This window comes from Coregonus clupeaformis, chromosome 29 (assembly GCF_020615455.1).
Source record: "Coregonus clupeaformis isolate EN_2021a chromosome 29, ASM2061545v1, whole genome shotgun sequence".
Classification (NCBI taxonomy): Eukaryota; Metazoa; Chordata; class Actinopteri; order Salmoniformes; family Salmonidae; genus Coregonus; species Coregonus clupeaformis.
Window position 1 is genome coordinate 33,016,061 of NC_059220.1, and position 15,584 is coordinate 33,031,644.

At 45.1% G+C, this 15,584-nt stretch overlaps 1 protein-coding gene across 3 annotated transcripts in view; it reads right to left on the reverse strand.

The window, feature by feature from the left end:
- Positions 1-636: 636 nt before the first annotated feature.
- LOC121545060 (frizzled-3-like) overlaps positions 637-15,584 on the reverse strand; it is a 44,151-nt gene continuing 29,203 nt past the window's right edge. Inside the window, exons 2-9 of one of the 3 annotated variants that reach the window (XM_045209165.1) lie at positions 8,459-8,655; positions 7,602-8,067; positions 6,815-7,114; positions 6,390-6,641; positions 3,183-3,331; positions 2,298-2,406; positions 1,997-2,184; positions 637-1,655 (exon numbers count right to left, since the gene is read on the reverse strand). In XM_045209165.1, the coding sequence (XP_045065100.1) occupies positions 1,427-1,655; positions 1,997-2,184; positions 2,298-2,406; positions 3,183-3,331; positions 6,390-6,641; positions 6,815-7,114; positions 7,602-8,067; positions 8,459-8,655 (1,890 nt within the window). In that variant the 3' untranslated portion in view covers positions 637-1,426. Of the gene's footprint in view, positions 1,656-1,996; positions 2,185-2,297; positions 2,410-3,182; positions 3,332-6,389; positions 6,642-6,814; positions 7,115-7,601; positions 8,068-8,458; positions 8,656-15,584 lie in introns of all 3 variants that reach the window. The other 2 variants (XM_045209166.1, XM_045209164.1) reach the window with 2 other exon arrangements.

A 15,584-nucleotide genomic window follows, 5' to 3' on the forward strand; every position in this document is an offset into this window, starting at 1 on the left:
TCCTAGCTTCCTCCGCTTCCTCTCTTATACGCCTCTATACTTTCTCTCCACCAGGTGGGAGTATAGTGCTGTTTAATATACTGCACTACATGAACACACACATATGAAGAAGCACATTCTTGTAGCACATCTTTCCAGCAGTATTCACAGCCAATCTTCACAGTATAAAAAATATGAATAGTCTTGTTTCACAGCCACAGCACAAGAGCACCGTAACACAGACACTGACAGGTCATCTCCAAATCTCTTTGTGTGTATCAGAGTACACACACACAACCAGGGGTTGGAACCGGTTCAGGGAACAGAACCGAAAACCGTAAAAGAACGAAACATTTCGAGGAACAGAAACAGAACCGAGAACCAAAGGGATCAGAGCCGTTATTTTAAAAGCATGGGAACCGGTTAATAATGTTATTTTACGTTCCGGCAACAAAGCGCCTATGCAAAGCCCTCACTTTGACACTCAGAAACGTATTCCAGTGTCTGCCTGCCTCCTCCGTCCGAAGCATGCATAGTCTACTGTAGCTACTGACAATACAAGCATGATTCAGAAATTTTTATTAGAGAAGAATGGATTAACTTTTCAATGGTAGTTAAGGATACTATAGTTATCAGGTTTCACATTGGATTTATTAACTACAGAAAGGTAAGACGTGCTTTTATTTTAATTCTGGTGCCACTCTGCACACACAAGCTTGTTAGCTAGCTAGATCTGGTCTAGCTCTTAAACTCTAGGTGGCATTATGTGGAACTGAGAGTCATGATCGAGGGCTAGCTCTGGTCCAACGTTAGTCAAGCCAACTCTCTGAAGTTCAAAGACATTCAAAGAAGTCGCTCCTCCGTAGGTGGGCCTAATTCAGATAATGCATGTCATAACAACAGGATGCCCAACGCTTCATGCCCAGCACTCTTCTCACCCGCAAAATGTCTGTCGCATCTCGCACCCTACACAACACTTGACTGTCCAATGCATGTACATAGCTTGCCCGCTCCATAGCAAACTGCTCTATCCATTGGTGAAGTAATTTAATGTCGAGCTAAATGTAAAAAAAACAATATTTCAGAAGTTTAAAAAAGGAACCGGTTCAAACCGGTTCATAACTTCATTTTTCTGGTCGGAACAGTGGAATGGAACGAAAATAAATGATGGTTCTGTTCAGAACGAAACGATTGGAAAATAATTTTGGTTCCAACCCCTGTACACAACTTCATCCATAGTGGGCTGGCTCTCTGTCTCTGTAACCAGTCCCTCTAAAGGGAGCCCAGTCCAATGCTAACTGCTTGACTGAGGGTTAGCAATTAGCATCTCCCTCTCACATCCCCTCCTCCTGAATGGGAGGAACCTATGTGTCTGTCAAAGGTGGAGAGCGGGACAACAACTGACAACTTCCTGTTCTGCGGTGATGACATAATTTCCTGATTCCGGTCAGGCGCTGGCTCCATCGTCGTCATCACTAGCGACGCGGCCGCCGCTCGTCCCGTGGGTGATAAGAGTGGGTGGGGCAACGGAGAGATCACGCTGGCTGCTGTGCCGTGATTGGGCGTCCAGTCGGTGGAGGCTGCTGTGAGTGGACAGCGGATGGTCGAGGCGAGGCATGCTGCTGTGGGGGGGTAGTGTGCGCTCCTCGCCGCCTCTGTAACTACAGGGGGTGTGGCTGGGGGTCGGGGAAAGAGAGGGGAAGGAGAGGTTAGTTCAGTAGCTCAGCACTTTATGTACTGCACCCACACCAACAGGTATGCCAGCTATGCTCTCTAATCTGATGAAGTCTTATACAGCCAGGAACTTTTATCTCAGTTATATAAACTGTTAATAACAGATAAGTAGCTGTCTACAGACGAGGATCTCTTGAGGTGCCATAACTAAAACAGGTTCTGGGAAGCCTGAATCCAGTTTTATCATGTAATAATTTTTGACTGTAAAAACTGCTCATATGTAGTGGCATCCGTAGCCAACCCTCTCTCCCTCCCTCCTTTCCACCTTGTCTCTCTCTCCTACCGTCCGTCTCGGGAGCGATGCAGGCTGCCATGGTAACTGGTCTTGCTGTGCACGCTGCCAGCCTTGCTGCGGGTGGAGGCGGCGTAGCCCAGAGAGTGGATTGGTCCGCGGTCGTCGGGGGCGTGTCTAGGGTCGTCAGGCTCGTCCAGGATGGCCAGGTGAGTGGAGGAGGCGTGGGTGGAGGTGCCCTGGGGGAATTAGGAATTAAAAACAGGAACTAGTTAGGGTGATATTATATTACATTATATCATGAATTATGTTAGGACCATATGAGGTGACAAGGTCATGGTGCTAGTCTTACCTGGGTGGAGGTTCCCCGTGATTTCCTGATGATCGGGGTGTGGGGGTCTCTGAGTAGAGATTGGGCAAAGTCTGGCTCCTGGAGCACCTGTCTGCTCTCATTCACCCCACTACTGGAGGGGGGAGGGAGAGGAGGAGGGAGGAGTGCAGGGAGAGAGGAGGAGGTGGGTGAGAGAAAGGGAAGAGGGGGGAGGGTGGGAGGGGAGAGGCATGGGAGGACACGGAGTGAGTGGAGTGGGAGGGAGAGGGGCAAGGCAGAAGAGGAGGGATGGTAGAGAGTGGGGAGAGAAAGGGAGTGACACAAGGAGGATGGCAGGGAAAGAGGGAAGGCAGAGGGGTGGGAGAGACGCAGAGAAGAGATGGAGAGATGGAGGAAGGGGAGGGAGGAGAGAGGGATGGGGCGAGCAGAGGAGGAGGAGGAAGGGGTTAATGTTCTGTAATTGAGGGTGGGAGAACAGGTGCAGAAAATAACCTAATCACCATGGAGACCGGGTTATGGGAAGTGTGTATGTGTGTGTGTGTGTGTTTGTGCTAGGATGGAATGATAAGGCTTTTAAGCCTAGGCAATTTAAACCAAATTACATTTTCACATTCACGTTGCTCAAATTGCTCATTTTAATATTGTTTAGCGAGTGGTTCTACATTACCAAGTAGCCAACTTACCGGCTTGAAATTAGAAATACGCACATTAAAAGGTAGACTCAGCAATTTGACGTAGGTGCAGAAAGTAAACAGCATACTGGGTCAAATTCCGCAACAACTAAGAGCGTTGAAGCGTGAGGCTAAACTTCGCTCATCGCAATATCTGCGGTGCTGCTCGTGGCAAAGTCATTTCACTGAGTCTACCTTTATAAACAGTGTGAAAACACTACCGCTCTCTGCTTACTCTTTGCGTCTGCGTCCTTGTAGGAAGCTGGCCCATTCGAAGCAGGTCTTCTTGCTGCCCACCCAGAAGACTGAGGGAATCCCCACCACCAGCATCATCATGTACTTAATAAGGAACAGGGTCAGGTCTGGATGACTGGTCTGCTCAACCTAAATGGGGGGGGGGGGTGAGTGACGTGTCCAAAATGTACTTAAACTGCATACCTTGCACTAATTATACTACATACTATTTAGTTGAGTAAAAACGAATGCAGGAAGCAACAATTATCAACATACTAGGCTCATCCTACTGACAATGCGTCATCTAATGCGCAATTGCTTTGATTCCTGCCATTGGTTCATTTTGGTACAGTACGTCCCCTCGGCTGATTCGCATCCTCAATACCTCTACTGGATGGAAAGCCAAAATGAGTATGACATCCTGGCATTTAAATACTACATTTTCACAATTGCACATACTATAAAACTGTATTTTTTTGCATACCCAAAATGCCTACTATTTAGAACGCAAGTACAGGTATTCGGACACAGCCAGCGTGTGTGTGTGTGTATGTGATCAGAAACACTGGCAGATTAAAACAACTATTCAACCTAACGGAGAGAGCGAGTGAGTTCTCTTCCTCACACTGCACAGCTCACTGCCCACAGACAATCCTCCCTTCTGCTCTACTCCACATGCCAACCCAGTGTGTGTGTGTGTGTGTGTGTGTAAGGGAGAGAGAGAGAGAGAGTCATAGACCTGTCATCTAAAACCACAACTCCCTCTTGTGGTGATAAATAGCATCACTGACCAAAATGTGCCACACACACAGACACACTCCCACACACACACAGACACAGACACACACACATGCAGGGACCTCCTGGGGAGCGATCAAATGACATGGAGCAAAATTGGAATTCCAGAGTGACTATGAGATACAGAGGTGGTCACTGCATGGAGGACATACACACACCCTCATACGTCAGAGAAACCTAAGCACTAGCACCTGCTCATACCCTATATTCCACACATACACACCAGCGCATTCACTCTCACTCAGAGCTCCCACATCACTGCTCATATTACTTTAATCAATTCAACTTCATACTATGTGTATGAGAGAGAGAGAGAGAGAGAGAGAGAGAGAGAGAGAGAGAGAGAGAGAGAGAGAGAGAGAGTGAGACAAAGAGATGCTATTCCTCACAAAATGTAAAAAAATATAAAGCAATTAGAGAGTTTCATTGGCAATATGTATGCTTTGGCAATAGGTAAATTTTTAAGTCATGCCAATATAGCATTTGAAATTGAATTGAGAGAGAGACAGACAGAAGTGGATGTCTGTGTACTATTGCAGCTGTAATGTCCATTCTTCACAACTTTTCTAATAACGTAACCTCTCGCTATTGCAGTGGCAGATACACATCCACTTTTACCTGATATATTGGCCGGGAAGATGAAAGGCTTTCACCAACTGGTAATCTGTGTGTGGTCGGTGTGTCAAATAGAGACAGTGAGTGAGCACAAATGTTATATTCGGTTATTAATTTAGTGCCCGATGACATAAAACAACCCTTTCCGAACCCCCTCCTACTCCCCCCTCTCCTCCTACAACCATTACAGAGGCATCACACAATACAGCCAGCTAAGCGTGACTGAACAAGCCCTCAGAGAGAGAAGGAGAGAGAAGTAAGCAATCGCTCCTCTTTTCCTTCCCCCAGCTCACTCTCAACTCAACAACCTACACACACACGTACACACACACGTACACACACACGTACACACACCTATACTGCAGATAGGGTGACCACATTTAAAATACCCAAATGTGGGACAATGGGATGATTTTGCGGGACAGTGTAGCCTACATGAATAAATACAAATTTGGCAGCACCCCCATACACAAACAAAAAGCAAGCACTGACCGAGCTAATTGAAGCGCAAAATATGTGGCTGTTTTATGAAAATCTGGGAAGGAAGGAAACATTTCTGGTTGGTCTCAGGGCATGTAAAACAGTTCGGAATACTTTCAGTCTAATACAGCTATTTACTTACTTTTGTAACTCTTCGTTAGAAGCCCACTTTTTGTAAGTAGTTAACTGGCCTCTTCAAGTTGGAATTTAGCCAGAAGGATTTGATAAATGTGATTGGTTGAAGATATTACATTGGCCTACGTCTCATCTTGCGCTGCGCAAGAATATGAGAGCTCATCAATGATTGGAGAAGTGTTTATGATCACCAGTACCACATACTTCTGATCTTGTCATAAGGGCAATGTAGAAAATAAAATTTTAATTTTAATTCTCATCAGTAACCACGTTTCCATGCGAATAAAGTCATACCGTATAAAATAAATCACAACAGGTGTGATGGAATCAGGAAGTTTCGGTGCAATTGTATAAATGCCGACAGATAATGTGTAACTTAGGATGAACTTCACAGGGTGGTGAAAGTGCACGGTGATGAGCTTGATGCTCCTTTCCAATAAATATTGAGGGTCTTATTCTGGTGACTGCCGTTTGACAAATATTCTCGCTCTTATCCATAATCTCATGTAGACTAGTTTACCTGAGAGCTGTTGGCTAAAGCGCACATGCCAAGAGGAGGCTCATTTGCTGTTTAACGCAACAGTTTTTGTGACAAAACTATCGGTAGAGTAAAAAATGCAATGGAAACACATAAAAAAATAATATATATATATATATATATATATTCGGTACATGAAAATGTAAGCGAAAAATTACATTTTGTGTGCACTACCTCATCACACACTGATTTTTATCTGCAACAAGTCTGTTTGGTGGAAACACACCACTGGTTTTTGTGGATTTTAGAATATTCGCATTAAAATCTGTCGCCAATTGGATGGAAACCTAGCTAGTCTGACTGAAATCCGGGACAAATTGTTTTTTTCTTCTAAATTAGTGATGTTTTAATTTGTTGATAAAATCCAGGACATGATTGTTTGGTTGCAGGACGCAGGACAAAGGGCCAAAATGTGTGACTGTCCCACACAATCCGGGACATGTGATCATCCTAACTGCAAGTACTTACTAATTAAGAGGAAGCCCAGAGTGGGTGGGAGTTAGAGGAGGAAACTTTATCCTGTGAAGTTGGGTTAGGCAGAGTAAAGTTACAGTGTGTGTTACAGAACTCAGGAAGCAGCGAGGGACTGGTAATAGGAGCTGTAAACTAGGAGAGAGAGAGAGTGTGAGTATGGGCACCTACCTCGTAGGGACAGGGTATGTGGTAGTCTCTGCAGCGCTCCTGGACCCAGGTGGTCTCCCAGAGAGCCCTGTAGCTGTGTTCGTACAGGTAGCAGGATATCACCGTGAGCAGGGGCACCAAGTAGAGCACAGAGAAAACCCCGATACGGATCATAAACTTCACCAGCTTGTCCTGGTTCTCCTTCTCCAGAGGGATCTCCATACGCACACGGTTCAGCGCCACAATGCCCACCAGTAACAGAGATACACCCACCTAGAAAAAGATAGACAGGGACTAGGTTAGATTAGAGCATGACTTATTGGTCGATGGGGCCATCTTCAGATATTCACATTGCATTTATTTATCCTTTGTTGAGCCAGCTAAGGAGCTAGTTAATGGTGAACCAAATAATAAAACATAAAAAATAAAATAGAATGAACACTCACCGCCACGTTGAGGCAGAGCGGTGCCAGCAGGAACCAGCGCAGCGCCGTGATGTCGTAGAGGCCTACGAAGCACACGCCACTCACACCGTCGCCCTCAATCTTGTTGAGGGCCAGCAGGCCCACGGTGAGGCAGCCAGGCAGGCCCCAGGCGCAGGTGTGGAAGAGCAGGGCCTTCTTCTCGATGGCCTCACTGCCCCATTTGGGCACGGCGGCCAGGAACCAGGTGACGGTGAGGATGACCCACCACACACTGCCAGCCATGGTGAAGAAATACAGCACCATAAAGAACAGAGAACACACCTGGAGGAGAGAGAGAGAGAGAGAGGAGAGCGGAGAGGGGGAGGAGAGAGAGGTAAGAGAAGAGGTGGAGAAGAGAGAGGAGAGGGGGAGAGGAGAAGAGGGAGAGAGAAAAGAAGAGAGAGGGGAGAGGTGGGGAAGAGAGGAGAGAAAAGCGAGGGAGAAGAAACAGAGAGGAGAGAGAAAAGAGAGAGGAGAGAAGAGAGAGAAGAAAGGAGAGAAGGAAAAGAGAGAGGAGAGAGGGGGAGAAAAGAGAGGAGAGAAGGAAAAGAGAGAGGAGAGAGGGGGAGAAGAGAGAGGACAGAGGAGAGAAGGAAAAGAGAGAGGAGGGGGAAAGGGAGACGAGAACAGGGCTTAGAGAAGAAGACTGAAGAATGTTTTAAAGTTTATACATGTGTACCGGGAACATCATTACAGTAGTAGCATCAGAGAAAATAATCTATTAATTAGTCAATCAATCAATCACTAAGCAGATGGATGGGTCACCTACCTTGTTGTGTGAGCCCTGCGTGACGGTGGCTGCCCGGTACTGGGCGGGGTTCGCCGCATTGCACGCCACCCTGTCCTCCAATAGGAAGCCCAGAAAGAAGACTAGCGACACCATCATGTAGCACACGGCGTAGAAGATGATTGGCCGCTCGGGATAGCGGAACCTCGTGACGTCGATGAGGAACGTGAGGAAGGTGAAGAGCGTTGCCGAGAGACAGACGATAGACACCACGCCGATGAAGTAGCGGGCGAAGGTGAGCTCCGGGCGCTGGAAGTACATGTTGGGGCAGGGGGCTGAGCAGTCGCGTGTGCCCAGGAACGAGTAGCCCAGGTCGGGCTCCATCTTGAGCTCACGGGGGCACCAGAAGCCGTAGTCCCTCTGGACAGACATGGGAGAGATGTCTGTGGGGTCCACACTGGTCTGGAGGTCCACTGCACGGGGGTAGGGCTCGTCACAGTCTGGGAACCTGGGGCGGGAGCGAGGGAGGGAGGTAAAGAAAGAGAGAGATACAAGATTAACAAAATGTGGTTGGGTTTGTAAGTTATTAAGTGAGGTGTCCCGGGTCAATGAGGGTAGGTAGTTGCTAACCAGTATCCTAACACATGGTCTCTGGACATGTGTTTTACTTTCCTTTTATATGATATGGTTGAGTGATCTTAGAGTAGGTAATGGTTATGGTAGGGTCAGGGTAAGCGGTTAATGGTAAATCAAGGCAGAGATCATCTTAGAGTTGGAGATCCTCTTAAGAGTTAATTCTTTGGTCGGCATCTGTTTTTTCACCACTCAACCCTCAATTGGAGGGTCACAAAGCGAAACGTTTATTGTAGGGTAAACCTAGGGACAGTCCCATACAGTACCTGCTACACTCTATCTCGTCTGGCCAGGTCACTCCGAACATCTCCATGAGTTTGTGGCAGTCCCTCTTGGCGCGGTGGCACAGGGCTCGGCAGGGCATGGACACACGGCCATACTCCATACAGACTGGAGCATAGAGGGCACACAGGAACATCCTCAGGTCCTCCGAACACTGCAGGTTCACCATGGGGTGGAAGGGCTGAGGGAGGAAGAGAGAGAAATACCGGGAGAGAGGTGGGAGGGGAGAAGGGAGGCAGAGAGCGAGAGAGACTGTTCACTAGATACACACAAACCCACAGGCACAACTCCAGTTTCCCACGCTACAGTTGAGGTCGAGGGAACCTGCTTGACGAGGCTCAGCTTACATGTAAATCTTTCACACACACACACACACACGGCTAACCCCTACACAGGTGCCTCCCTCTGGTGAAAGACCTGTTTGGTTGTGGAAACACTTCTTATCTTTACTTATTATGAAAAGTCCCTAGAAACACAACTGTAGAGGTTCCTGTTCATTTCTAAATAGCCATCAAAGGAGAGAGAGATAGAGAAAGAATGAGAGAGAGAGAGAGAGAGAGAGAGAGAGAGAGAGAGAGAGAGAGAGAGAGAGAGAGAGAGAGAGAGAGAGAGAGAGAGAGAGAGAGAGAGAGAGAGAGCGAGAGAGAGCGAGAGAGAGAGAGAGAGAGAGAGAGAGAGAGAGAGCATTGTCGTCAGAAGCTCCATCAATATTTAGGCCAGGCTATGAAATATTCACAGAGAGCTGTCACATTAGAAGACAGTCAGGACACACACAGAGAAAATTCCCAGGTCTAAATCAGATGCTGGTTTGAAGAAGAAAAACCAGTAGACACTTGGGCTTAGAAAGATCGAGCTTATCCATTCCTGCTCTAGCAGCTAGCTAACTAGCTAGTTAGTAGCTACATCAGTGCGTTTGTCTTCATGCATTTTGCCTACAAGCCCAAGCAATCTGTTTAATGAGCCTTCGGTGAAAACACACAATGAATGCAAACACACAATCCCACTAATTGTCCTGTCTATCGCTTTAATGCTGTGAAAAGGGATTAGTGCTGTTCCTTAGGAATGTCAGGGCTCAAAGAAAAACGGAAAACACACACATATATATAGTCACCATCAGAGAAACAGAATCTGTGAGACCAAAGCAGACAGAGGTGGTTTTCTTATGTTTGACGAGTAGACAGGAGGAGATCAGTGTGAGGACTTTAGACTGTCTAAATGTCACCTCATAAGAGTTCATACATCGAACACACAGATACACACAGAGAGGGCCTGTCAAAACAACATCTGTGTGTCTGTCTGTGTGTGCAATTTGTATAATAAGAGTAGGCGTGTGTGTGTGTGTGTCAGGGTTTCCATTAGCTGGTAATAGCCGGATGTTGGCTGTTAAAACAAATAGAAAAGCCGATAAATAAAATTGGCACTGGCCAATTGTCTGGGGAGAAGGCAAATTATTGCGCAATAATTCTTAATGCAATCGTGTGTTAAAAATAGTTTTTGGACCACGATTAAAAAGAGCTCAAATTTGTATTTCTCAACTGGTAATTGAAACACGCTTCCCATTCGCCATTCAAATGCATAGGCAATGGAAGGCAGGCTTCATCAGCACAATTTGCAAAGGAGCTGGAGGCAGTATGCATTTTGAAAACAAATAGCTACTTAATTGTTTGAAACCCGAACATTTTACTACATATTATGAGGTATGTTTTACCTTGCTTCAAAGTAGCCTAGGCAAAATCCGACCATATCCGTGGAGGCAATTATTTTATAAAAACTTCCATATGCCATTGAAACCAGTAGCCTATTTCTCTCATGTTCTATTGGTTTTCAACTTGATTTCATTGTCTGGTAGCCAAATGAACATTCACGTGTAACCTAATGCCTTGTTCACATTGCTGTGCTAATAATGTTAAGAAATAATAGTTTATCAACATTTTAAGCTAAACATTCTGATCTGTTGCATCAGATCAATTGCTTTTTAACGCGTTTTATGTAGCTTAGGCCTACTGGTTGTATGAATTTGGGATCTATCGCCCCACAACTGTTCCAGAGTTTGTTTGGGCTATTTTCTCCTCGACAAGCTGACCAATAGAATATGTCAACTTCTCTACTATGGGGGATAGTAGATAGCCTTATGGATGCGCCGCCTATGTTAAAGTAAATTGAATTAAATTGCGAGAATTATATAGCCTAACTAGCCTACTCCTGTATATACAGAAATAGAATCATTCAAAATAGCCTACTAAAGCATGATTTGACCACAGAGGATTATTAGCTTCCCCTAGCATTGCCTACAGTCTGAAGGAAAGGCAGCATGAGTGGCAAATACCAAATAAATGATTGTTGAGTTGAGACAGTCAATGAAAAGTAGAGTAGCCCAGCCAGGCATATCGCAATATTTATCACGGGAAAAGATAGTTTGAAAAGAAAATGGCTATTGTTGTAAAGAGAAGACAATGAAGACTCTAATATGTCTTTTAGTTATAGAAATACTCAACTTAATTGAGCGAACAACAGTCTTATTGGCACCAGATGAGAGCATCGGCCATATCCCCGGTGAGTGCTCACTGCACATATTCACTCTTGATCATTGTTGGGTCAGTGTCACTTAAGTGTTTTTGGACAATAATTTCCTCCTCCAGTTTAGATGAACGTCATATTCTACTTGTGTCTACCCTTCTCGTAGGCCTATTATATGGACAACGTCGTTTTTATTGATCTGTTTGTAAGTGTCAGCAGAGTAGGCTACCCTGTAATTTGTCGTATTAAAAAAGATTATGCTAATGTCTCCAGTCATATAAAGTGTAGTACAAATGCATGAAATGTGTTTTTCCCTGAAACGTATCTGATATAGCCTATAGTCCAGGCGTCTACGCTATAGGCGCTCAGCCATGCATTGAACAGTATTTTTTGCGAACAGTGATTGAGTTATATTATTTGCCTAAATTATGACCATCCAATCTACTCATCACATTATGAATAGTAGGCTATCTTACATAAGTCTGCAAATGCGATGAAGCATTGTGTACATGTGTATATGCGTGTGCGCAGACCTGAGGGTAAACAGTGACTTGCCGGAGAAGAGAAAGTGAGTGAAAGAGAGAGAAATCTCAATAACAGAGTGAAAGAACACAGGGAAGCATAAGAACACTCAGTCCCTCTCCTCCTCCCTATCTTCCTGTTGCTCTTTCTCTCTATCGTCCATATATAGACTATGCACTCAGTGACCTCGAAGGAGGAGCGTCAAGCGTCGTTAGTTGTGTTTGCTAAAACTATCTACTGCAAAAAATATAGGATAACATTATAACATCAATTACACTTTATAAAGTAAAGGCTAGATTTGTGATTTTGTAACAAACAGAAATATTTGGTTAAAACAGAGCACACCAATCCCTGTCCATTGTAACTGTGTTGCCTAAAGGAGGCCAGTTGTTCAGGCTAGTGGGTTGTGAGGCGATGAGTATCGCTCAGGCATTATGTGATGGTAATGAATCGAGAGAAATGCAGAGGAATAAAACTGCACTTTGAGCACATCTCACCCGTGTGTGTGTGTGTGTGTGTGTGTGTGTGTGTGTGTGCGCGTGTTGTCCTCCCTGCCCTGTTTGGAGTCTGTTTTGATCGTTTTCAACTGTTCGGCGGAAAAAATGTCCCACCCGCAAATGGATGCAGCGACACGCATGAGTTCCCAGACATGTTTTTTAAGACAGTAACAGCACACACCATCACTGACTGAACCACACACAAACACACACAGAGACAGTCAATATTTCATATGGTGAGCTTGTTAATGCGTAAATGCCAGTGTGTGTGTGTGTGTGGTAGAGCGTGTGAGCATGGGTTTACGGCCGAACCTCACAGCTGAGCATGTTGGCACCACAAACAGACACCACTAGATGGTGAGTGTGTGTATAAGCATGTGTGTGTGTCAGAGAGTTCAGCTGGCCTTATCCTGCTCTACCTATCAGAGCAGCTGAATGAGAGCGCCTCACTTTGAGAGGCCTTCTCTGTGATATACCATGCACACACACAAATGCATCCATGCACACACACTCTCTCCATTCCTATTGAGTGCCATGGCCTAACAGGAGCCTGGGGGCACACTGAACGCAGCAGTATCCAGCACAGCTCTCTTTCTGCACGACTGTGTTACATGGGCCAGCTGAGTGGCCCATTTCTGCATGAGTGTGTTCTCATGCTGTGTGTGTGTGTGTGTGTGTGTGTGTGTGTGACCAGTTTCTCTCTCTACCACTTTGTGTGTGGTGGTCTCTCTTTCTACCCCTGTGAGTGTGTGCTTGCGTGGTGGCTGGCCCTCTTTCCCCTCTTTTCCTCCATCTGAGTCTAATGGGGTCTGAAAGGCTGACTGGCTGTGAGAAACATCACAGTCCATTTCCCTCCACCCAGAGAATATTGCTATTAAGTGGTTTGATTGTGCCGTCAAAGGAGGGGATAAGAATGGCGATCAAATCTCTATTAATGTCGAGTTGGTTTTATTTGTGTGGCACTTTTTTGTTCTGCTATTACGGTCAAAGAGCACTTCAGACAAGACAAAAGCCAAGGCCCCTAAAACAAGCCTGGGGTGATTGCACAACCCTTTGGTTTAGGGATGATGGGGAACACTTTAGAGCAGGGGTGGCCATCCCTGACCCCGGTCCAGGAGAGAGCTACAGGGTGTGCAGGCTTTTGTTCCAGCCCAGCTCTAAAAAGGGGATTATGATGAGTTGAGTATTCTCAAACCGGTTTACCCCCAAAATGATAAAACCCTTTATTTGAAGAGTTTTGGATCATCTTTATTGTTACATGGACATGACATATACAGAAGACACAAGATAGAGAATCTAACATGAAATATGTCTAAATATGTGTAAGTTCCAAACAGAGAAATATAGCTCACTCTCCCTCTCTCTGTTAAATTTTTTCATCTGTCTTACAGCTTCCCTTTTTATAAACCTTCAGTCATCTGCTCTCTTTCCTTCTCTCCTCCCTTTCTTTCCAGCTCTCCCTCCTCCCCAGGTAGTTGTAAAGACGTCCGCATGCTTCCCATCCAAAACAGAAGAGTTTGTGCATATATTATGACAAAAAAATTTGACGTTTTTGTTCGTTTTGGACTTCGGTAAGGTTTTTTTTGGCTGTTCGGGCATACATTTTTTCTGGAGGCAAGCTGAAATTTGGAGCCAAAGTCTACGCCCCTTCGTCTGTGATTGGTCAACAGTAGGGATTCTTCAACTAAGTCTTTGTTGTCATTCAACAAGAGACGACTCGTTTTCATGCAAAACATTTTTGGGAGAAATACTGCACCAAACATCTTTGATGTAAATTGCGCAACTAAAATCTCCTTGGCAAAAACGTCAAAATGAATGACAGATTAGTTATTTTATTGTAAACAAAAATATAAATGCAACATGTAACGTGTTGGTCACATGTTTCATGAGCTGAAATAAAAGATCCAGCCATTGAAGAGGAGTGGGACAACATTCCACAATCAACATAGTGATCAACTCTATGCAAAGGAGATGTGTCGCGCAGCTGAGGCAAATGGTGGTCACACCAGATACTGACTGGTTTTCTGTTCCACGCCCCTACTTTGTTTTTTTACAGATACAGTGGGGGAAAAAAGTATTTAGTCAGCCACCAATTGTGCAAGTTCTCCCACTTAAAAAGATGAGAGAGGCCTGTAATTTTCATCATAGGTACACGTCAACTATGACAGACAAAATGAGGGAAAAAAATCCTGAAAATCACATTGTAGGATTTTTTATGAATGTATTTGCAAATTATGGTGGAAAATAAGTATTTGGTCAATAACAAAAGTTTCTCAATAATTTGTTATATACCCTTTGTTGGCAATGACACAGGTCAAACGTTTTCTGTAAGTCTTCACAAGGTTTTCACACACTGTTGCTGGTATTTTGGCCCATTCCTCCATGCAGATGTCCTCTAGAGCAGTGATGTTTTGGGGCTGTCGCTGGGCAACACAGACTTTCAACTCCCTCCAAAGATTTTCTATGGGGTTGAGATCTGGAGACTGGCTAGGCCACTCCAGGACCTTGAAATGCTTCTTACGAAGCCACTCCTTCGTTGCCCGGGCGGTGTGTTTGGGATCATTGTCATGCTGAAAGACCCAGCCACGTTTCATCTTCAATGCCCTTGCTGATGGAAGGAGGTTTTCACTCAAAATCTCACGATACATGGCCCCATTCATTCTTTCCTTTACACGGATCAGTCGTCCTGGTCCCTTTGCAGAAAAACAGCGCCAAAGCATGATGTTTCCACCCCCATGCTTCACAGTAGGTATGGTGTTCTTTGGATGCAACTCAGCATTCTTTGTCCTCCAAACACGACGAGTTGAGTTTTTACCAAAAAGTTATATTTTGGTTTCATCTGACCATATGACATTCTCCCAATCCTCTTCTGGATCATCCAAATGCACTCTAGCAAACTTCAGACGGGCCTGGACATGTACTGGCTTAAGCAGGGGGACACGTCTGGCACTGCAGGATTTGAGTCCCTGGCGGCGTAGTGTGTTACTGATGGTAGGCTTTGTTACTTTGGTCCCAGCTCTCTGCAGGTCATTCACTAGGTCCCCCCGTGTGGTTCTGGGATTTTTGCTCACCGTTCTTGTGATCATTTTGACCCCACGGGGTGAGATCTTGCGTGGAGCCCCAGATCGAGGGAGATTATCAGTGGTCTTGTATGTCTTCCATTTCCTAATAATTGCTCCCACAGTTGATTTCTTCAAACCAAGCTGCTTACCTATTGCAGATTCAGTCTTCCCAGCCTGGTGCAGGTTTACAATTTTGTTTCTGGTGTCCTTTGACAGCTCTTTGGTCTTGGCCATAGTGGAGTTTGGAGTGTGACTGTTTGAGGTTGTGGACAGGTGTCTTTTATACTGATAACAAGTTCAAACAGGTGCCATTAATACAGGTAACGAGTGGAGGACAGTGGAGCCTCTTAAAGAAGAAGTTACAGGTCTGTGAGAGCCAGAAATCTTCCTTGTTTGTAGGTGACCAAATACTTATTTTCCACCATAATCTGCAAATAAATTCATTTAAAATCCTACAATGTGATTTTCTGGATTTTTTTCCCTCAATTTGTCTGACATAGTTGACGTGTACC